The sequence below is a fragment of the Cavia porcellus genome, unplaced genomic scaffold (assembly GCF_034190915.1).
Source record: "Cavia porcellus strain 051 isolate PalLab524CR breed Dunkin Hartley unplaced genomic scaffold, mCavPor4.1 scaffold_2, whole genome shotgun sequence".
NCBI classification, from domain to species: domain Eukaryota; kingdom Metazoa; phylum Chordata; class Mammalia; order Rodentia; family Caviidae; genus Cavia; species Cavia porcellus.
In genome coordinates this window covers 130,681,214-130,704,104 of record NW_026947485.1, presented here as the reverse complement: position 1 = coordinate 130,704,104, position 22,891 = coordinate 130,681,214, and the positions used below count along the sequence as shown (strand labels likewise).

Below are 22,891 nucleotides of genomic sequence, written 5' to 3'. Positions count from 1 at the left end.
GGCTTGTTTCCTGAAGTTGCAGGTTTCATTTTTCTAAGACTGATTGTCCTTGTCTCCTTTTGCCTAGTTTTTATTTCTTCTGTTCTGTAATTATGGTTGATACATTGTGTCAACTTGAGAAGTTTAGAAATTTAACTAAGAGACTCAGTAGGGAGCCAGGGTTCTTTGTAAATATCCTCATCCTGTGCAAGAACAGGGCAGGGAAATTTTGTGAACAGTACACCTGCTCTGGGTGCAAGTGGATCATCTCAGTCAGGCCTTCCGATGGGGACAGGCCAGCCACCACGGCTGGACCAGGAGCAAGAGCCAACCAAGCTCAACTCTTCTCACATTCCTCACCCTTGAGGAACTGTAAAATGATAAAAGGCTGGTTTTAAATTGTGGACTTTGGGGGTAATTTGCTATAAAGCGATAAAATGATAAAATCACTTCCCCAAATTTAAAGGCTTTCTGATAAGATCAGTTGTGCCATTAATAACTGTTTGTCTTCTGTTTTGCTGAAATTTTTGTATAAACCTGTCAATGGAAGAGCTGTGTAAGTCAGAGAACCAATATTATCCAAAGAATCAGTGCATGATGTTATGTAGATACAGATTAGTAAAAAAGCCATTTGATATGCAAAACAAAGCAATAATTATTAATGTAATAGAGCATAAAAAGTTCGCTGATAAGACTTCAAAATTGCAATTAACTTTTAAGAAATGATCACTTGTTAAATAATGATAAAGAATCAAAGAACAACATCCATCATTGTCTGAGGCAGAAGAATTCCAAGTTCAAGCCCAATCTAAGCAATTTAGCAACTTGCTAAGACCCTGTCTCAAACTAAAACTGAAAAAGGGCTGGGCATACAGCTCAATACAAAGGTCCTGGGTTCAATGCCCAGTAGCATGTGCACGTGCGCACGCGCGCACACACACACACACACACACACACACACACACACACAAAGCCTTACCATGCAAACTGCAGGGATTTTTAGTCTATTTACAGAGTTGTGCAACTATTACCATTACTTAATTTCAGATCATTTCATCACCACAAAAAGAAACGCCATGTCCATTTGTGTAACCTTCCATCCCCTCCTTCCTGACACCCCCTAATGTACTTCCTTTTAGGCTGGTTTTGTTTTCTGAGGTGGGGGTGTCACTACACAGTTCGGCTGGAATGAAACTCACTGTGTACCCCAAATCACTCAGTGATTTCCTGCCCCGGCCTCCCCGAGTGCTGGGACAGTAGGTATGTGCCACAGGCCTAGTCTGTTTTATTTTTCATCCTTTTCCTTCTCCCTCCTCCCTCCCTTGTTCCCCTTCCCATTTGAACATTTTCTCCCTATTTCCCAATATCTCTCATCCTTTTTGGTCCTTACTATCCCTTTGGGTTTCTCACATATGAGAAACATTGTGATACTTAAACATTTGTATCCAATTTATTTCACTTAACAGTGTGTTCTCAGGGAAGACATGCACAATCTTGAAGCTTGCTGTGAGCTAGAGAGATACAGTCCTAGTACCAATAGAACTAGTCTTATGGGAGTGACTCCCAAATTAGATGGCTTCTGATCAAAATCCTTGATGTAGGCCAAGGACAATTCTGAAACAAGTCTACACAGTCTTGTGAGGTAAGTTGTGAGGCCAGGCTTTGAGGACTGGTAGACAATACTTGATGTTACAGGTAAATCTCCGAATCAGCTGAGCTAGGAGTAGGTTTGGAGCAAGGATCTGGTTAGACAAGTTACCAGGAGTATAGCCATTGGATCCGAATCAAAACAGACTAAAACCTATGTGATCTGGGAAAACCCAGAACGGACTTGTTTTCAGGTTTTGCAACTTTCCAAAGCAAAACAGCATTGTATATTTAATAGTACATGAAATTTATTGAACACTTCAGGTCCATTAAGTAATTATTGTCACAACTTAGTAATTTACCAAGAATTACACAGCCTGGTAGGGAATAGAGTTAGAGTTCAAACCCAGGTCTGATTGAACCCCAAAATCCCTTTCTTTCTATTATAAAGCTGACACTGCCTGCATTTGGGTTGTTTTCTTCAGGACTATGTGAAAATCTATTTTTATTAAAGCTTTCTAAATACAGATAATTCTATATGATTTCTCAAAATTATTTTAAGATCATTATAATGTTTCTGAACTCATAAGTGTGTGGCACTTTATTAGGAAGTATGAAGCATAACACACACAAAAAATAAGGACAATAACCACTGACATTGTTTTACCTAAATTTATTATCTGAAACAACATAAGATGTATAAGGATACAGGTATGAAAATATAATTAAATGCAAACCAAAATTCTGTCTGATAAGATCACAAATATAAGTTTGGCAGGGTTGGATTTTACTTTACTTCCTTGGCCATTCCTCTTCCAGAGACAGGTTCATTATGTAAGAAAAAATGAAAAGAACTTTGTGAGCACAACACAGCTCTGTGACGCTCTAGGGACAGGAAATATTAGCAGGAGAAATGCTTTCCTTTTACATTCATTAATTCTACAGGATGCCAAAGAGAGAGAGAGCGCAAGCACTCGCAGAGAGAGGAGAAAATAACGGGGCGCTTTGGGGCCTGGAGTGTGCGGGTGGATAAAAAGACTAGGGGTGCGTGGTAGAGGAGGACTGGCAAGACCAGACAGGGAGGGGTCATCGGGGACTGGTTCCTCTGAGTAGACACTGACGCCAAGGCCCTGGACAGGTGACCACAATACGGCCTTACAGATTCCTTGCTGTGTGTGTGAGATTGCCCAGATTTTCTCTCTGACACTGAAGTGCACCTTCCAACAGGTAAGAGCACACGTGCCTCAGGCTTTAGGGTCATGATGGAGGGAAGAAGTTTCCTTTTGGTCAGGAGGGGTGAGTGTGGGGTGGTGGACAGCGTTTTCCAGCATACTAAGGGGCTGAGGATAAGGGGAAAGCTGGAATTGGCAGGCCTCCTGTGCTAGAGGAATCCTCCAAAGAGCTTTTCCCCAGTGGACCTCAGTGGCCACAACCTTACAGTTTGTGAAGAAAACAGTCCAGCTATAATTATTCATGAAAGCTTCAAACTGAACTGGGATTTTAGTTTGCCAACTCTTAACTCGTTCACATTAAAATGTAGCTAGTTAACCAATCAAATCGACCTGATCTCAAGTTCTTCCCAGGTTTGGGCAGAGGAAAATAATGACCATCTGAAGCGGGAGAGTCCTAGGTGATAGATAAAAGATGACGAGGGAAAAAGAGAGACTGTGATTAGAAAGAAGGCAGACCAAAGACTACATTTTGCCTGGTTTGACCTCGGGATCCTCACTCTGGTGGAGGGAAAGCCATCTCTGTAGAAGCCTTTCTGAATCAATTCTTGTGCTACTTTCCCACTTGGCATCCCTATGCAAAGCATTTCTTTGAAAGCTCAGGCCAACACTTTTCCAAAGGAGCCTTGTTCTCAGACGATCCATTAATGGATGTATCGCTGCAAAATTTGGCACAAAATTCAGTTTATATTGTAGAACTTCCTAGTGTGGTTCAGTTTTCAGGCCCCTCACGACCATCCCGGGCCTCCAAACACATTCCTCCCCGCCTCCCTGCCAGAGTGATTTCAGAAGATTCTGGAATGAGCTCTATTGTGGAATAACAAAGAATTCCAGCGGTGAGCTATGGGTTCCGTTCTGACTGCTTTCCTGAGGAGAAAGCCACCCTCATCCCAGGCCTGCAAGCTTGCTAAGCGCTAGGATCCCAGGCCGGAGCTCCCCATGCCCATCAGACCTGCTGGGGGGCTCTGTGGGTAGGTGTTGAAGAACTTCTCTGGAAGAAGTAAACACCATCTTGTAAGGGGTTAGGGGTGTGGAAACAACTGGGAACAAAACCCTCCAGGATTCCCTTGTTTTCTCAGTTACCTAGAAAGTGAACTCACTTTCTCATGTTCTTGTGAATCACTTAGGGAACTTTTTTTTTGAGACAGTTTCTCCTATGTAGTTCAGGTTGGCCTGGACTCACTATGTAGTCCAGACTGGCCTCGAACTCACAGCAATTCTCCTGCCTCAGCTTCCCAAATGCTGGCCTCAAGGCATGAACCATCATACCTGGCATAGGAGATATTTTTAAAATTTTGTTCTTCTTAACTCCTTTTTTTCTCAGTTGAGGGGATCCAGAAAGTAATTATGGACCTAATGGATGAATTTAACGATGATTTTCCAACTGTCCTGGGATTATCACAATCTACTCAGGTAATGTGATTTCATAACTTTTAAAAGGAGTATAAAAAGTATGCTGTAATTTTAGTATCTTACAAATTATTTAATGCTTTTATTTTTATACCAGTGCTCAAAGTTTAAGGAAATATTAATCTTTTTCAAAAGTTTTCAAGTCTTACTCATTGGAAGGAGTCTATGGAAGCAAAGAAGTTGTAGACCAAGAAGTAAGTTACAGATGAAGTAAGTTTAAAAGAAAAACCTTGTGTCACTAGAGTAGGACTCTATCTGAGTTAGTAAAAACTGACCTAATGATTAGTGGATGAATTTCTATTTATCCTAAAAGTTTACCGCCATGGAATCCTCCTCCCTCAGCCTCTGGGTGCTGGGATTACAGGTGCGTGGCCACCGCTCTCCGATTCACTTCCTTATTTTCAAAACACTTTTATTCTTTTAAACTGTGTTGCTAAATTTGGCAAGAAGGCCAGGCAAGGTGGTGCGTGCCTATGGTCCCAGTACTCAAGGAGTTGAAGCAGGAGGATCACTGTGAGTTTGAGGCCAACCTGGGCTACAAAGCTAGTTCAAGGTTACCTGGACTACACAGTAAGACCCTGGGGAAAAGGAGGAGGAGGAGGAGGAGGAGGAGAAGGAGATGGGGAGGGGAGGGGAGGGGAAGGAGGGAGGGGAGGAGGGAGAAATTGGCAGGAAGGCTGAAGTTAAGGAATAGTAAAACACAGTTGAAGCTATTTGCACTTCAAAAATAAAGCTTCCAGAAAGCACCGTGAATAGTCACTTTTAAACTTGATTATTTCTAGAAGTCAGGTTTAAATATTGTAATTTTTTTTTAATTTTCAGAGTGATCCATAGTTCCCAAACTTAAAGAAATGGTTTAAAGACAACTTCACAAGCTTTATTAATTAGGTTGTATTTAAATCTCTAAATTTTGTGGTTTGTATTTAAATATTTTTTTTCCTCCAGGGATTTATATATTTAGGAAGAGGCCTTCTTGTTTACCCGAAAGAAAAAAGATTTGCAGTAGTGGTGGTAGAATTTGTATAGAGGAATATATTCAGTAGAATGGTTATTAAATCATTCTTCATGAGTAAGGTTTTGTCTTCATCAATAGCAAGGTTTTACATTCATCAAAGGTAGGAAAAGAAAAGGATCTGCAGAGCAAATTTGGCTCACATAAAAGTAGGGGAAAGACTTTTACAGAGTGAGGATAGACTACTGTGAATGACCACGGCTAACGAGGTTTTGGTTTGTTTGTTTGTTTTGTCATTTTCAGACAATGTGTAGTTCAGGCTGGCCTTGAGCTCACTTCGCAGCCCAGGCTGGTTTTGCATTTGCAAGGATCCTTCTGCCTCAGCCTCCTGAGTGCTGGCATTACAGGTGTGAGCCACCATACCAGGCCGACTGGCTGTTGGTTTTGAATAACATTTTCTTCCCAGCGATGGAGAAGTTACTGTCAGAGTCTTGGCTTGAGGTGGGGCTTGGAGGTCCAGCAGTCTACACACCCTGTGCCAAACCAGTCCAGACCCCTAGACTTGCAGGTTTGCATCCTAGGAGTCATTTTTAAAAAATGTGCACTGGCAAATTGCAAACAAAATGGTTGCCATCCAAGGAGTTTAGAAGAGTCAACTGTTAAATTTGAGCAAAGAAATGTCTACTACATTGAAGAAATAAAAGAATTAATCCAGATGAAGCTACCCGAATGACAGAAACCTTTTATGGTAGACAGGATCGATCCTTATGGTGAGTTTTTAATGATGAAGGATGATTATATGCCTTTGCTGTTGCTATTTTTCATCTCACCATATTTTATAAGACTGGGAGTTACAGACAAAACATTATACCATAAGGGCATAACATATGCCAAGTTTTAAAAATGTTTATGTCTGTAAATGTATTTTTCAGAAATTTTTTAAATTAAAAGAAAATGTAGGCCAAAATCTACATTACTGAGGCTATACCAGTAATGCCTGGAAATTACCTGTAAGGAGAGTGGGGGCATAGGGAGGGCAGGGTCGTAGCTGGAATATTCAGTTACGTTTCTGTCTCTGGAGAATTGTTCCCTGTGAAGTATGGGGAGCCTCAGTGTGAAAGCTACTGAGCACACTGTACCCTGAAAACTTCTGGGTGGTTTCTAATATAACATTGGTGCATTTTCCTATTATCTCTCAATATTCATTTACTGTATTTTCTGAGACTCTTCATTTATTCTGCGGAATATTTATTGAGTATGCACTAAGTGCCAGACACTAACTGAAGCATTAGGGAAAAATCGGTCAGCCGGATAAGCAGAAAATGTTTCTGTCATACAATTTACAACCTTATCAAGTAGAGAATCAATAAATAAGAAACAGAAACTAGATAAGGGGGTAAGTGTTAGAAGAAGAGTACAGCAGAGATGGGATATGAAGTCGGAGAATAATTGAGTTTTGAGTTGAGAAATGATTGATTGTATGACTAAGAGTTGAAGAAACTGAGGAAATGAACCTGGAACCCATGAGGAGTCAGAAGGCAGAGCCACTGCAAAGTCCCAGAGGTGGCAGCTGTCCACCGAAAACCAGGCAGGCCAAGGGGCTCCGAACCATACTCATCCAAGATGGCGGAGCCTCCCAATAGGAACGTGTGTGCCGTAGTAACCCACGGATGTCTCCAACGAGGTCCCCTGAGAGGAAGACTGTTAAAGCAAGAAGGGGAACATTGAGAAGAAGGCTACTGGGACCCAGAGTCCGCTGGTCTTGGAGTCTGCATCAGGAGAAGGTGACATTGTTGGGGAAGTGCTCTGTCAACAGCATTTTATCAAAATATTGCTGTCTTAATCTGAAAGATAAACTGTGACACAACTCTCTTCATATCTGCAAGATGCGTAAAGCACGGAAACCTTTAGAATGAACAGAAATCTCTTTGAACCTTTAGAAAATTCTTGAGAAACCTCATCTTTCCCAGCAGCCCTGAACCCTACTGCTTTATAATTTGGCTTTAATCCTGTTGGGTCTGACAGAAAGACTCCAGCTTGTTACCATCAACATTCACAAAGTGTGCTTAGCAAGTTCAACAAACAGAAGAAAAGGCAGGCGTAGTACTGGATGCCTATAATCCCAGCGTGTGGGAGGCTGAGGCAAAAATTCAAGGCCAGCATGGAATACATTAGTGAAACACTCTTGAAAACACAAAACCAACCAAAAAAACAAAGGAGAAAAAAAGGAAGAAAAAGATGATGAAGCCAAAAAAGGAAAGAAATAACAGTCTTTCACACAGCCTTCTATGTGTTTGGCTTTTGCATTAGGGTCAACAAGATGCCACCAAAGCAACCAAGCAGATGCAAGATATGACCAGACGTGAGGCTGCTTTGGTTTGGTTTTTGAGAACAGGGTCTCACACGCAGCCCAGGCTGGCCTCGAACTCGCATCAGTAGTCCTGCCTCAGTCTCCCAAGTGTGGGCTAACAGGCATGCACCACCGTGCCCAGAACTGGCTCACACTTCTGGCTGATTCGTTGTTAACAGCATGAAATAAGCAAGGCTGAAGCTGGGAAGCCACTTAGCGAGCTCGCTAGTTTGGAGAGGAAATGATCTCTGCGTCTAAGGTAACAGACTGAGTGTAGTCCTGGGGGAGGCGAGCCGTGGACCCTGGGGCTGTTCCGAGAGAACTGAGGAAGGTTTGCTGACCGGCAGGTTTTACAGATGGATGAGTAAATCGCTGAGATAATAGAAACTGGAGTTCAGCATTAAAACTGCTGATGACAAAGAAATGGGCTTGGCTCCAAGTAAAAAAGAAAGAACAAAGGAAAGGAAAAGGAAAAGCAGGACACATTCAAGTCATGGAGGTCAAATGAAGGTCACAAATGTGGAAGTGCGTGCCTTGGGCCACTGTAGTGCATGGCTTTTGGGGAGGTGCTCATCTGAGGAGGGACAGAAGGAATTAGAGGAGGGAAGGAGGCTTTCTTAAATTTGGGGGTCAATATTCAAATTCACAAACACAGTTTGGAAAAAATAAATCTGTAGCACAGATAACAGAAAGAGAGAAAAATTGATGGCACAAAAATATTTTTATTCAAAAAGTTTTTCTACTGTTAGAACTTGGAAAATCAGTAACTCCCTGAGAGGAAGAGTGGATAGAAATTATTGTCAGAGGTGACTCCGCCCCACCCCCAGCCAGGAAGACCATGCATGTACCCCGTGCCTGGATTTCTTTCTTTCTTTCTTTCTTTCTTTCTTTCTTTCTTTCTTTCTTTCTTTCTTTCTTTATTTCTTCCTTCCTTCCTTCCTTCCTTCCTTCTTTCCTTCCTTCTTTCCTTCCTTTCTTTCTCTCTCTCTCTCTCTCTCTCTCTCTCTGTCTTTTTGAGAAAGGGTTGCACTGTGCAGTTCAGGCTAGTCTTGATCTCACTTTGCAGCCCAGGCTGGCCTCAAACTCGAAGTGATCTTCCTGCTTCGGCCTCCCAGGTGCTTCTATTACAGGCCCACACTGCCACACTGAGCCGGATTTCTTTCTTACACTATTCTTCTCCAAACCAACAAGGAGGTCCTTTCCAGAAAGTGTTGATTCTGTTTTGTGGCAACTTGAATACAGATGACCAGGAGTATTTTTATTGTCCGACTAAGCAACGCAGCTGGGTGTAGCAGCGCATGAGTGTAAGCCCAGCCCTTGAAGTTCAAGGGTACATGGTGAGTTCAAGGCCAGCCTGGACTACACAGTGAGACTCTGTCTCAAGAAGGAAAGTGTAGCGTGGTGGCCTGCTTGCTTAAGTAGGAGAGAGGCCTTAGATTTATTATCTAGAAAAAAAACAAAAGAAACCATTTTTAAACAACCCTGAGGATAACTGGCCAAAGAGCAATTGAGCAGTAAAGGAATACAAACATGACAGCCGTTAAGAACAGGGTCAGTGTCAGAAACCGCCATGAACTTACTATGGCTTCAGAATTGGGAAGATAACACAGGTTATTATGCTACTGCATGTAACCGTCTGCCTTTACTGCAAATAAACACTTGCATTAAAAAATGTTATATATAACAAGTGCTGTTGTTTTGGTCAACCTGAGTTATATGAGTTATGCATGAAACCTTTACCAGATTATCAATAACAAACAGCCTTACTATTATTCTGGGATAAAAAATGAAAGAGAAATTATAAAGAAGGCCAAGGCTACATGTACTCATCTAACCTAGGTTACGTTTGGGAGAATGAATCAAGATTGGTTAATAAAACAGACGCATAAAACCAGTGAATCCTGGGTAGCATATACGGATGGGGAAACTGCAGAGCCTTAGGGTCGATTCCTGCAATACTGCAGGCTCGGACAAGTCCAGGAGGTTCCGCCAGGGTGGACGTGCGCATGCCCCGCTTCTGAAAGGAACAATAGCAAACCGTAGTAAGATTGAAACCAAACTAATTTCAGCTGCTTCACCTGGGCGAGGCGGAGGTGATCAGAGCAGCAAAGCACGAAATGCCAAGGAAAACGCAATCTGTGTGCGCTGGAGCTTGGGCGCGGCAGAAGGGTGCTTCTCTCCTGGTTGGATCACAGCAAGTGGTGGCACCTGCGCCCCCTTGTGCACCGCACAGCTGCTTCCAGGACCGCTTCCCTACAGTGTTCTGAGACTGCAGCTTTTTAGCTTCCTAGAGGCATTCTCTCCTGTTAGTACTGACTGGGAGGGCCATGGCCTCAGGTGCACCTGAGGGCTCTTCTCAGAGCAGTTAACAGATGAAACCTCGGGGGCAGGACCCCAAGTGCCACAGAAGGTTATCTGCAATGATAGAAGCTGAAGGGCGACAGAAGTGCCCAAGTTGATGACCAAGTAACTAATAAAAGTATTTGGGGCTAAAAGTTGAAGAATTATAGGCCAAAGTAGTCCATTTAAAAAAATTTTTGTATTTCAGTATTTAGGCTGAACAAATATTTAAAGAGACTTGAAATTGTTTGCTTTGAGCCAGGCATGGTGGCACATAATCTCGGCGCCAGAGGCTGAGGCAGGAGGATCACTGGGCGGCCATAGAAGGTTGTGTCAAGGCCAGCCTACACTAGTGGGCCCTGTCTTAAACAAACAACAAGCAAATAAAACATTACTTGTTTTTAACCAGCACTTTCCATCATATGGTACAGCATCAGAATAGCCCATAAAACAACTTAAATGCATGGCGGGGACTACACTTGTCTGTAGCCTGGAGTGCAGGGCAACCACATTGTAAGTAATTTCCCCGTGGTTCACTTTCTAGTAGAGCAAAGAATTGTAGGTTTTGAGTTTTGATAATGCCCCCTTTTTGATACAGGGTCTCACTGTGTAGTCCGGATGGACCTTGAATTCAGTATGTGGCCCATGCTGGGCTTGACCTGGAAGGGATCTTCCTGCCTCAGCCTCCTGAGTGCTGAGATGACAGATGTGAGCCACCACACCCCGTTTGTCATATTTTTAAAAAAATTGGAATACTGATAGCATTTTTGAAGTTTTGAGAATTAAAAATTTTGTAAGCTTAAAACACATAGCATAAAGGGAGCTTGTTTAGTTTGCTTTATACACATACTTTATATATACTACACGTATGCTCCACTTAATCATTTTAAGATTTTTTTTAAAGTACACTGGGCAAACACCTGTGACAGTCTTGAATATATACTACCATCTGAATAATTTGAATGGCGACTGTTGTTGAATTAAGAATTCTTATTTTACTTTCACATACACTTTTTAAAAACCATTGCAAAAAAGAAGACCAGAGGGAAAACAACGAAAATTTCTGTCTTCTGGCTAGTTACTTCAAAGCTGGACATTTACCCGAAAGAAAAAAATGTGCTTATGTAAAGATTTCAGTGTGGAGGCAAGGAGCCACCCGAGCCCCACGCGGGACGCTCACTGCCCAGGACCCGCGGGACAGCCCAGGCCCCCACCCCGGGCGGCCCGCAGAAGCTGCCGGCAGTGCTTGCAGTTACCTTCAGCCTTCTGTTGCAGAAAGAAGAACCTGCGCAGGAAACAAGCAAAATCAGAATGGCTGCAGCGTGGGTGAGAATCAACCGGGAAGCGGTGCTTCGAGGGCTGAGCGGCCTGGCCCTGGCCTCGGAGGCCCTGGCGCGGCTGCTGCGGCCTCGGCTGGTGGGGAGGCTGGTGGCGCTGCGGGCCCTGTCCCGCCGCCTGCTGCGCCAGCGCCTCGTGTCCCCGCCAGGCCCCGCTGGTGGGGAGCAGGTAAGCGGTTGGACCAGTTGGGGCAGCGAGCAGCGGGGGACCAAGGCTGCCTTTGTTTTGTTTTATTTTTTTATTTTTTTGAAACAGGGTTTCACTCTGCAGTTCAGGCTGGCTCTGAACTCACTTTGTAGCCCATCCTGGCTGAACTCACAGTGATCCTCCTGCCTCAGCCTCCTGGGGGCTGGGATCACAGGCGCACCCCACCATGCCAGGGAGTCTGCCTTTGTGCAAGACGGGGAACCCTACTCCAGAGACTTCAAAGGTCTAGAAAATGAAAAGCTAGTGCATTTGTCTTCCGCGTAAAAGTCTTGGATGGATGAATGAGTGGTTGGGCCTTTCTCAGTATTTTCTGGTTTATCTACATCTGAAAGCAGGAGTAATGTGGACCTTTTTTTCTACTCTCCATCTCAAATTGTTCAAGTGAAATGTAAGGATATAAATTACTACTTGTGTCCAACCTAAAAGAAATACCACAGCAAGTTGTAAACATAGCGGTGTTTTCCTGGGCAAGGTGAGTCCAAGGCTGTAGGCTGAGGCAGGAGAATCCCTCGAACTCAAAATGTTGCAACATGGGAGCTGGGGATTTAGCTCAGCGGCATAAGCACCTGCCTTACAAGCAGATGGTCGTGAGTTCGATCCCTGGTACCGTCCCTGGTACCGATAAAAATGAAAAAGACAAAAAAAAAAAAAAAAGTTGCAATATGTCTGGGCAATATTGTATAGTGAGACCCTATCATTAGCAAGAAAGAAAAACAGTGGTTATGTTTTGTTTCTTTTCCCCATACTATTGTATGTTTCCAAGATAATCTTTGCGTAGCAGCACAATAAGTATATTTAACTTACCTAGGAAGGCCAACAGTATTTAAGTACATTTCATATCACATTTTATTTATTGTTTTATTGAGGCTTTGTTATATTTTGTTAAGGAAACAGCTCTAATAATGTTTTTAGGCTATGGGCCGGGCATGGTGGCACATATCTGTAATCCTAGCACTCAGGAGGGTGAGGCAGAATAGCCACAAGTTCAAGGCCAGCCTAGACTACATAGTGAGCCTGAACTATACAGCGAGACCCTGTCTCAAAAAAACAATCCACACCAAAAACCCCAAAATACAAAAAACTAAGTAAGTTTTCAGGTCCAATTTTCTTGGGTGTGTTTTCTCTTTTCCTAAACTTTATGGTACGGAACTTTAATTTTTTCAATATGTACATTTTTGAAGTATCCTAGATTTCTGCTAAAAAAAAATAGAGTCTTACAAGTCTGGCTAAGTCCCGGAATGAGTCCGTTAGAACTTTTCGTTGAAGGATGAGAAAGCCAGGCTCAAATTAGGTGAGGCCTGAAGCAGGAGATGCTTTGGCCTCTGCTGTAAACTGTTCTGAGTTATCAAATCCCGGGAACAGCGGGTCCTGTTTCTGTCTTTCCATTTCTTGGTTCTGCTTGCTCTGTGCTGACTGCACTCGTAGACTGGTTTTCCCTCTGCAAATTGCAGCCTTTCCGGGATCAATCACAGGGGAAGAGAAGAGAGTCCTGGGTCCAGTGTTCCCGGCAGAGTCCTTGTCTGGTTGTGTGGCAGTCCTTACAGTTTTGTTCTAAGTTTACTGTGTGTGTTTGCTGAGCACGGTGGTTCTGTTCGCTGTGGGGAACCGGTGCTTGTAGGTGACACATCTGAACGCTTTTACTCCCCACCCCCCGCCGTCTCTGTCCTTCCCTTCCTCCATCTCTAGTTCCCTTCCCACGTTCAGAGGATCCATCTCCCTATTTGTGAGTCTCAAATTAGGGGATGATAGATTATTTATGTCTTTATTAGTACTTTGGGCTTCTCATGTAAGAGAAACCACGTGATACTGATGCTCCTGTGTCTGATTTTACTAAACATTCCATTCTCAAGGTGCATCTGTTTACCTACAAAAGATTCAGATGTCCTCTTCTTTATGGCTGGGTAGTGCTCCATTATGTATGGACACGGAAAGAGTTTTCCATGCGATGAAAGAGAGAATATCAAGTAAAATATAGCCTTCATTCTAAGGACGTGGAGAGAACTCCATGACTTCCAGGGCCTGGCTTGCTATGCCGGAACGTGCGGCATGGGACATACATATGATTTTCGACTGGGGTGGCGTTTAAGGCGGGCATTGCTGATGTAAGAGCAGCCAATTGGAATTCTCTTTGTGTGCAAACAGGGGCTGGGGAAGTGGTAGACGTTCATAATTCCTACTGAGGCAAGAACCTTTCAGACACCCTATTTTCTCTATCCATTCATCTGTTGATCGATATCTAGGCTGTTTCCAAGATTGAGTTAATGTGAATTGTGCTGCTGTAAACATGGGGGTGCATGTTCATTGTAATGTGTATCTTTAACTGTTTAAGGAAGATTCCTAGAAGAGAAGTAGCTGGGTCAGATGGAATTTCTAGTTTTAATTTCTTTTTGAGGCAGGGTATTGCTATGCAGTTCACGCTGGTCTTCAACTCACTTTGTATCCCAGGCTGGCTCAAACTCACAGTAATCCTCCTGCCTCATCCTCCCAAGTGCTGGGATTATAGGCATGCACCAATACTCCTGGCTTTGATATTTTCAAAAAATCAGTTATTTACAATACAAACTTTCTGAGAACATTTATTATAGGTTTCCTTATAATAGCTGACATTTAGGGAAGGAAAAAATGCCTTGTTTTAAAGCACTGCTTTCTATAAAAACTACAAATCTTATAGCTATGTCTTTAGGTCACCAAAAGAAACACAGTCAAACTCTATTATCTCAGTTCTCTCTGAAATATCCTGCTAAATCTGTTTTGCCTTGCTGTTTCTTTCCTTGCATTGCCAAAATTATAGTTTTTATCTTGTGTTGGCACAAGAAATGTAAAGAATAGTTCTCCATTTAATATGAAATCACATTTAGAGATCTATCCATTATGCTATTCAGCCTTTTTTGCTTCTGTGCTGAGACATAGCTGCAAAGGATCTGAGATTTCAGGGTTTTGTTTGTTTGTTTGTTTGTTTTGAGACAATGTCTCACTATGTAGTTCAGGCTGACCCTGAACTCACTCTACAGCCAAAGCTGGTCTCAAACTTGCAGCCCTCTCTCTGCCTCAGCTTCCCAGGTGCTGGGGTTACAGGTGTGTGTGCCACCACACCTGGCCAACATCTGAGATCTATACTACTTTCAGGGCAGTCAGTTACTCTGCAACAAAGATACAGCGGCATAAGCGCCTGCCTTGCAAGCAGGCAGTCATGAGTTCGATCCCCGGTACCAATAAAAAGGAAAAAGATCCAAAAAAAAAAGATATACACATGCACACACGTACACCAAGGCACAAGGGTCAGGGACAAAGGTCATATCCACAGTAACAGCATCAACCTTTGCAATACTGAGTGTGGGTTTCCACTGCCTCATTGCTGGAGGGCAGTGTGACGGGGACCAGACGTCTCCTGTGTTTGTAGGAGGTTACGACACAAGGAAGAGGAACCTTGAAATGGAGAGACCGGCTTTTTACGTGGACGCTACCATCTGTCTGGTGTCCTATGGTGGGAAAGGGAATACTCATTACCCTGGAATGGAAGCAATGCCTCAGGAGAAGCAGAACAGGGCTTTATCTTCAGTCCTAAGTGCGCCCAGTGCACAGAGTGTGCTCGCTCTGTTACAAGGGACACAGTTTCTCTCCTCCTGAGCCAGTTTGCTATTCACGTACGTACTTTGCTCAGAAGATCCAATCTGTGTGAGAATGAGAGACATCTGTGAAGATTCGTCTTTCGGTGCTCATGAAAATTCACTGACAGAATAAAAACATTATTTTTCCACTCCAGTTGAACTGGTGTCTCCTTTTATTTAGGAGTGGGAACTGAAAACCAAGTATCTTTGCCATTTGCCTTGATTGTCAGATTCTGATGTACATTTAGAGTGCAGTTGTGGTAATTTATTCCAGGAACCTTGAGAAGAAAGAAACAGGCTTGGGGACCAGGTGATTTATGCAAGAATTGTACGTCCACTGTGACTATCTCCTGTGACATCAACTCATAATCAGCACTTACGAAATCCCCTCTCCTTTGCTTTTGTTCTAATTATAGAAAGTCACTCATCAGGAATCTCAACCACACTTAAATAGGTGGGCATAGCTGTCATTCCCCAGGCTCCTCTCCGGGGGCTGATGTGAGCATGTCCGTACATACTTTTATACTGAGCTGCATTTGCATGCGTCTCTTTAGTGTGTAGTGTTATCCTGTGTAGACTTCAGATTTATGTAGATTATATCGGGTTATGTTTATCCTTCTGTAACTTCCTGTTTTATTCAACATTACTGACATAGGTAGCTGTGGTTTATTTCATCTTTGTGGGATTCTTTTTTTTTTTTTTTTTTTTTTTTTTTTGTCTTTTTCGTTTTTATCGGTACCGGGGATTGAACTCACGACTGCCTGCTTGCAAGGCAGGTGCTTATGCCACTGAGCTAAATCCCCAGCCCCCTTTGTGGGATTCTATTGGGAAAAATAATCCGCAGTTTTGTGGTTGCTGGGCAGATGGACAGTTTTGCTTCCTGTTTCTTTCACAGGCAGTGCTTCCATAAGGATGCTTGCAAATGCCCCCTTGTCCGTGTGTGTGTGTGTGTGTGTGTGTGTGTGTGTGTGTCTAGAGAGCGCTGCTCTGAGTCTGTTAGCTGTTACCCAACTGTACTAACAGAAGAGAGTCATTCTGATTCCTAAATCTGAGGACAGATGGTTCACCTCAGGAAAAGTCTTAGCAATTCAAAACCTGCTTCTTTGTCATTTCTCTGAGCTCTTCCTCTGCAGTGCCTACAGAATTTGCTTCAGATGTCTCATTTGATTCCTGGTGTGTATTTACAGTCCTTGAGCTTTCCAGACCTCACTTCTTGATGTATCCTGAGCAATTACTGTTGTCTGCAGTGCTCTATGACTTAGTATATTCAGAATTTAAGTGGTTCTGTTTATTATGTCTAAGAGTTCTGTTTGGCATTAGACTGAAAGTTCCTGTTGCTTTTCTTTTCAATGTGAGTTTTATTAAGTTTATTCTTTTAAAAAGTCTCTTGACTTTTATGTATGGTGGTTTAAATAATTGTTTTTTGAGGTATTAAGAGGGTGCAAAGTTTTCTGATTGTTGTGGTCTATAAAATATCATAGTCATTGTAGATAACTTTATGTGTCATGATTTTATTTTAATGGAAATTTCTCCAGGTTTTTTGTTGTTGTCATTAATTTATTATTATTATTTTAGACAAGCCCTTGCTATGTAGTTCAGGCTGGCCTTGAACTCATTATGGAGCCCAGGCTGGCCTCAAACCCGCATGGGCCTTGGTGTGCTAGTCAAATGCTCCCCCACTGAGCTGTATCCCCAGCTCACTTTTGCTTTTAGATAAAATCTTTTGTCCATGGTGGTTATGTGTCTAGAAGAATTTTTCTCGTGATCCAGCTATCTGGGAATAATCTATTTTCTCAGCTTGCTTTTGTTGCATTATGTTGGTAGGTGAATTCAGACCTCTTTATGAGCTGTAAACTTGAGGTTTTAATTTCTTGTTTTTTCATTTTTTTAAAATCCGTACCAGGGATCAAACTCACGGCCGCCTGCTTGCAAGGCAGGTGCTTGTGCCGCTGAGCTAAATCCCTAGCCCCTAGAGGTTTTAATTTCTTATAGGAAAATTCCAGTCCTGAGTGGAGAAAACCTTCTTTCTTTTCTCTCTTGTATTGGTGAACCCAACTGTTTGAGTCCAGTTTCATTGAAACTGTGGCTCTGCAAAGGCCTGGTCCCTGCTTCACATTTCCAGGTCTCATCTCCAGTCTCTGCACTAAAACTGAAGCACTCAAATAGGGTCCAATTAATAGCCTGGAGAGCCTGGGCTCAGGTACTTGCTGCTCTGGGCTTGTAGCTCCCTCTTTGCTCTAGGTGCAAGAGATTTCCTTTATTTTCCATAAACTCTGCTTTATCTTAGTTTTGGGGCTTTAATTTTATATGGCATTTCCTGGTGTTTTGGGGTAAGCGGTTCTGTGTTAAGTCCGTCTGCCATGTTCCTGGGACCAACTGTCCTTCACCTTTGCATGGTCTCTTCCTTCACAAGTTTTAGTTTAAGATGGTAAAATTTCTTTTGGGAAGTAGGTGAAATACAATTCACCACTTATTGAAAACTTGATACATAAAGTCACCAGTTTAGGTATTAGGAATTCTGAAGTACCTGGCCCGTTCCATATGGACTGTGGCACTGACAGGTAAATAAGTGAACAGTATCGATACTGAATCCCTGTAGGTTCCCACTTCACCAGCCCGAGTTTGCAGAGTGGTGCACATGCCCAGCCTGAGCATGACCCAGTCAGCACCGCTGTCACTGCCAGGCCAGGTCATCAGCAGGAGTGCTTGCTTCAGCCCAGAGCCCTCGGCTCCCAGACAGAGCTGGCCAGTGCAAGGCCAAGCCGTGGGAGCGTGACCCTGCAAGGCCTTCGAGTGAAGGGTTCTGCTTGCTCAGGCACCAGGGAGTGGTACAAGGCAAAACACGTCAGTGACCAGTGACGGTGAAGCAAACCCTCAGCCTCTGCACGCTTGGGGTTTCATTTCGCCCCAGGGAGCTAGAGCCCTTTTTCCAGACAGAGGTCAGGAGTTTATCTAAGTGGAGTTCCCCTCACTCCCAGCCCTCCAGGGCAGACTTCAGTGAGTGTTTAAAAGGTATACTTTACAACTATGGAGGACTTCTGTGCATTTTTGATGGGCCTGCAATAAGGGTAAGGCGGCTGGTGTGATTCAGACCTGGGAAAAGAGGTCACTTCCTAGGAAGCAGAACCTCTGAAAGAAATACTGCAAGTTGGACACGTGGTGGGCACCTTTGACCTTTAGGACCCCACTCATCATAGTTTGCTCAGGAACAGTTTCCCCAGGATGCTGAGACCGGGGCGAACCAAGTCAAACTGCTTTCCTTCCCCGGCTGGAGTCTTTCGTGGATTCCTGAGTGTGAAGTGCTAGGCACATGGGACGTGTAGCATTTGCACACTTATAGGAAACACTTTTTCCCCCGCTGAACCTAGAAGTTAGCGGAGTTAGCATTTTTCTGGTATTTGTTCATGGATCATAGAGTTAGAGTTCTTCTCTGATTGGGTGTTGCTCACCAAGGTGGTTTTGAACAACATGAACTAAGTCTGACCCCATAATTCTGCAACCTCTGGCCATGGATGAGTGCATCTCTGTTTCCTCAACTGCTTGTAATTGGTTTTCTTCTGATTTATGTCATAATTAGTGAAAATAAAATGAACATAGATGTTTCTTTTATGAGACGAGGCAGTCAGAATCGTGTGAGAATTTTAAAGGCTGAAATGTTTTTAGCAGGTTATAATGTTAATGTTACCAAGCTAAAAAAAGGGGGAAATATATGCACAGAATATTGATGCCAACATACTTTAATCTCATACATACAAATAAAATGAAACTCATAAAATAAGATTGCAGTGAAAATTTTTAAGTAGGCCAAGGAAATCTAAAGATTTCCTACTTATCAGGTTTCTCCTATTTATATCTGTTCTTACAGTATTTTTTTCTCAATAAAAGTAAGCTTTTGTTTCTTTATTAAGACAGAGTTTCACTATGTAGTCAGACTGACCTTGAACTCACTTATGTAGCCCAGGCTGGCCTCAAACTTACAGCAATCCTCCTGCTTCAACCTCTCCAGTGCTGGGGTATGTGCTACCACACCTGGCCAAACAATGTTTTCTAATATGAAAAATGTAAATTGAAAGTGAGTTATAAGATTGAAAATGGCTATTTGCCAGTGGGCACATATATTTTGGAGGAAACATTTTCTACAGGGATGATTTGTTAGAAGAATAGAAAGCATTCATTAAAAATATTAAAACAACAATAACAAAATGGCCCCTAGGCGAGATACAGATTAATTGTGCAAAAGCACAACATATAACACCTACATCATTCATTTTGAAACTGGACAGTTTTAGTTCCTTGTAGGTGAAAGAGCAAACCTGAGAAAGGTTTAGTGAAACAATCAGCAGTCTTCATGAAGGCGCTGCTCTGATGGTTTGCTAAGGCCCTCTCGCCTCAGGTCATGTATTCACAGACCCCTGAATCTCTTCACTCTGCTAGGAGGCATCTCAGTGGCAGGTGCCCGTTTGTCTCCTGAAGCTTCTGCTCCCTGCTCATACGCTTGTCTCTGTTTAGCCTTACAGACGGATTCAAAGTGTGCTGTCAGTTCAGTTCTTCTAGCCAGCAATGAAAAGCAGCCCACGCTTCATTTCCTGAAAATCCTTCACCAAACCCAGGAGTCTGTGAAATTTTCCAGATTGATTTACGAGGGGAATGGGCTAAACCTTCCCCTGTGTACCCCTGCATATAAGTGTTGGTATGGCCTGACCACAAAGAAGAAAGCACACAGCTCCCACTGAGCTCGCACACACACTCTCCGCTGAGAGGTGGACAGTGTTCTTGGTTTCAGCGATGTCCACCTCACCTAAATGGGAGGCGGGGAAATTACGACGGGCGATTTTGTGCTGCATTCAGCAGTGGTAGCAGTAGGTAAAAGGTGAACATACATTTTTCCCCTGTACCTAGGTAGTGAGCGACATGATGCAGAGGACACTTACATTTTAATAATTTCATTTATAAAAATACCATATGCTCCAAGTTGAAACTTGGAGAATACAGAAAATATGAAAGAAGTTCATCTCTCTAAATCCACATTCCTATTTCATGGATTTGCTTGATGATCAAATGAGACAGTGGAAGCAAGGCTATTAGAACAGACCCTGGCATATCAGGACTGTTGTATGAAGGTATGTACAGCTAGACAAGGCTGTACTATAAGACACTGGAACTGTGGATATTTTGGTGCGTTTCTTCCCCAATTTTTCTATGCAAAGTTAACTATTTTTATCATAAAAATATTCAAATTATTAAACTTTCAAATTGAAATGTGTAGAATAGTGTGCAAGTCAATGTGTACAACTTAAAAAGTTTTCATACATTGAACACAAGCTATCGCTCACCCATAAACAGCTCTCCACAAAATCTCATGCTGGTTTCTAGTTGCTAATCGCATTCTTGCTAGGATAACCATTTTCTTGACTTCCTACAGTGTGGATTAGTCTGGTCTATTTTTGGTTGGGATGGAATCATTTGTTATGCTTACAATTTGAATCATACTCTTCTTCAAATGTCTTTAGTACTAACAGTGTCTATCACGTCCCTTAATGCTGTGTTCAGTAATTCTGCTTAGCATTTTATAAGCATTTTCTTTCTTTACTTCCCAGCAAACCTAAGAATAAATACAAGCTATTACAATACTGTCTTTCACAAGCTATTCACAAGCATGGTGTTCCAAGACAGCAGTTTACGTCTCACATTAAGTGTTTGGGCTCTGGAGTAGGATTCCTGGTTCAAAACTAACTTGACAGTTTCCCCGCTCTATCACCAGTGCTACCTCTTCCCTTTTTCCTTTTTATAGAATGGGGATCATAGTCATACTAACTTCAGTGAGTAAGGATTAAACAGAACATTTTATTAAAACACAGTTTTGTGGTGGTGGTGGTGGTTTAAGATGGGGTCTTGCTACATTGTCCACGCTGATTTTTTCTTTTTTTTTTAAATTTTATTTAAGAGGAAAAAGAGAAAAACACAAAACAAAACAAAGCGGTGTAAGGGTACACATAATACAGAACTACAAAAAAAAAACATAACAGTAAGAAATCACCTGTTAATAGATTACATATTATCATCTTGGAAATAGTTGCTCAAATCACAGTATCAAAGATTACAAAGTGGACATTCAAACAGAGAGACTGCAAACAGCTGTGTTCAATGATCCAAAAACATTAATATAGTCAGCTATTTAACACCCCTAAACACACTTGCTGTTATATCCGTTAGAGCTCTTTTTTTTCCCCCCTCTCTTTTTTACAACAAAATTTACACATTTTGGATTTTATTACTCCTTAGTTCTTATTACTTTTTTGGGGGGGGAGAGAATAAAGTCAAATATGGCAAAACAAAGCTGTCAGTCAAAACCAAGGATAGACATAGCACATGATGTAGAACAGAGTACAAGGTTATCAACAATTGTCTCTTAATGAGAAAAAAGATAAAAATAACAGTTTCAAAACAGATCAGTAAGCCAGTTACAATAATTAACGCATTGCACATTGTTGTCTTCATAGTACTCAGAATACAAGATACAGGCATATTTTGTCCAGACAATATTAGCACAAACCTTTCTTTTCAGTGAACTAAGAGAAACTGGCTGTGTAACTATCTTATCTAATGGATACACTTTTTTTATTTTTCTGTTTCTTCCATTCCCCTTTCCCCCATCACAGTTTGTCTTTTCTTTTGAACAGTTTCTTCCCAATTCCCAATATTTATTGTATATTTTGGGTCATATTTACTTGTTCAGTTTCTCACATTAGTGAAACAATATGATGTTTACACATAAGGATCTGACTTATTTCATTATGAATATGGTCTCGAGTTGTATCCATCTACCTATAAAATCCTCAAGTTTATCCTTCTTTATTACTGGGTAGTACTCCATTATAGGGAAAAATTGCATTTTTATCCATTTTTCAGCTGTTCTACTATTATAAATTGTACAGCTATAAACATGGGTATGCATATATCAGTGTGGTATGATGTTTTTAATTCTTCTGGGAAGATATCCAGAAGGGAATTACCTTAGTCAAATGGGACTTCTAATTCTAGCTTTTTAAGGAATCTCCATATTGATTTCCACATTGGTCACACCAGTCTACATTCCCACCAGTCTACATTTCATTGTACAACAGTGAAGAAGGGTTCCTCTTTCCCTCAGCCCTCCAGCATGTAAAGATAGCCATTCTTTCTACAGTAAGATGGAATCTCAGTGTTGTTTTAATTTGCATCTTGAATGACAAATGATGTTGAATATTTTTTCATGTATTTATAGTTCTTCATGTAAGAAGTGTATATTCATCTCAGATACCCATTTTTTGGATTGGGTCTTTGAATTTGGGAAGTGTGAGTATTTTCAATTTTTTCTATGTTCTAGATATAAGTCTTTCATCTGTGGGACAACTGGCTATAATTCATTCCCACTCTGTGGGTTGTCTTTTCACCTGTTGATGATTTCTTTTTTTGTGCAAAAGCTTTTTAATAAGGTGAGATCCCAATTGGTGATTCTTTATAATATTTCCTTACAGTCTGGGTTTTGTTTGTGAAGTCTCTGCCTATACCTATGTCTTCAAGATTTGTGTTTCACTAAATTTAGTGTTTCTATTTTAATATTTAGATCTTTGTTCCACTTTGACTTTAGTTTAGTGCATGGTTGCAGACATGGGTCTAGTTTTAGTCTTCGGCATATGGAGAGCCAGTTTTCCCAGCACTACTTACGAAAGACTATCGTTCTTCCAGTGAACATATTTGGCCCCTTTGTCAGAGATAAGTGGCTGAGTGTGTACGGCTGAAACTTCTGTTCTGTTCCACTCATCTTCAGGCCTGCTTTTTGGCAAACATGACTGATTTTATCATAGTAGCTTTATAGGATAATTTCAGATCTGGGATTGTGATGCCCCCT

At 42.0% G+C, this 22,891-nt stretch overlaps 1 protein-coding gene across 6 annotated transcripts in view; it reads left to right on the top strand.

The window, feature by feature from the left end:
• Nucleotides 1-2,640: 2,640 nt before the first annotated feature.
• Nucleotides 2,641-22,891, top strand: part of Spata9 (spermatogenesis associated 9) — a 28,452-nt gene continuing 8,201 nt past the window's right edge. Inside the window, exons 1-4 of one of the 6 annotated variants that reach the window (XM_063245372.1) lie at nt 3,706-3,766; nt 4,120-4,208; nt 4,341-4,399; nt 11,123-11,353. In XM_063245372.1, the coding sequence (XP_063101442.1) occupies nt 11,159-11,353 (195 nt within the window). In that variant the 5' untranslated portion in view covers nt 3,706-3,766; nt 4,120-4,208; nt 4,341-4,399; nt 11,123-11,158. Of the gene's footprint in view, nt 2,794-3,525; nt 3,767-4,119; nt 4,209-4,340; nt 4,416-7,626; nt 7,767-11,122; nt 11,354-22,891 lie in introns of those variants that run through there. The other 5 variants (XM_063245371.1, XM_063245368.1, XM_023561489.2 and 2 more) reach the window with 5 other exon arrangements.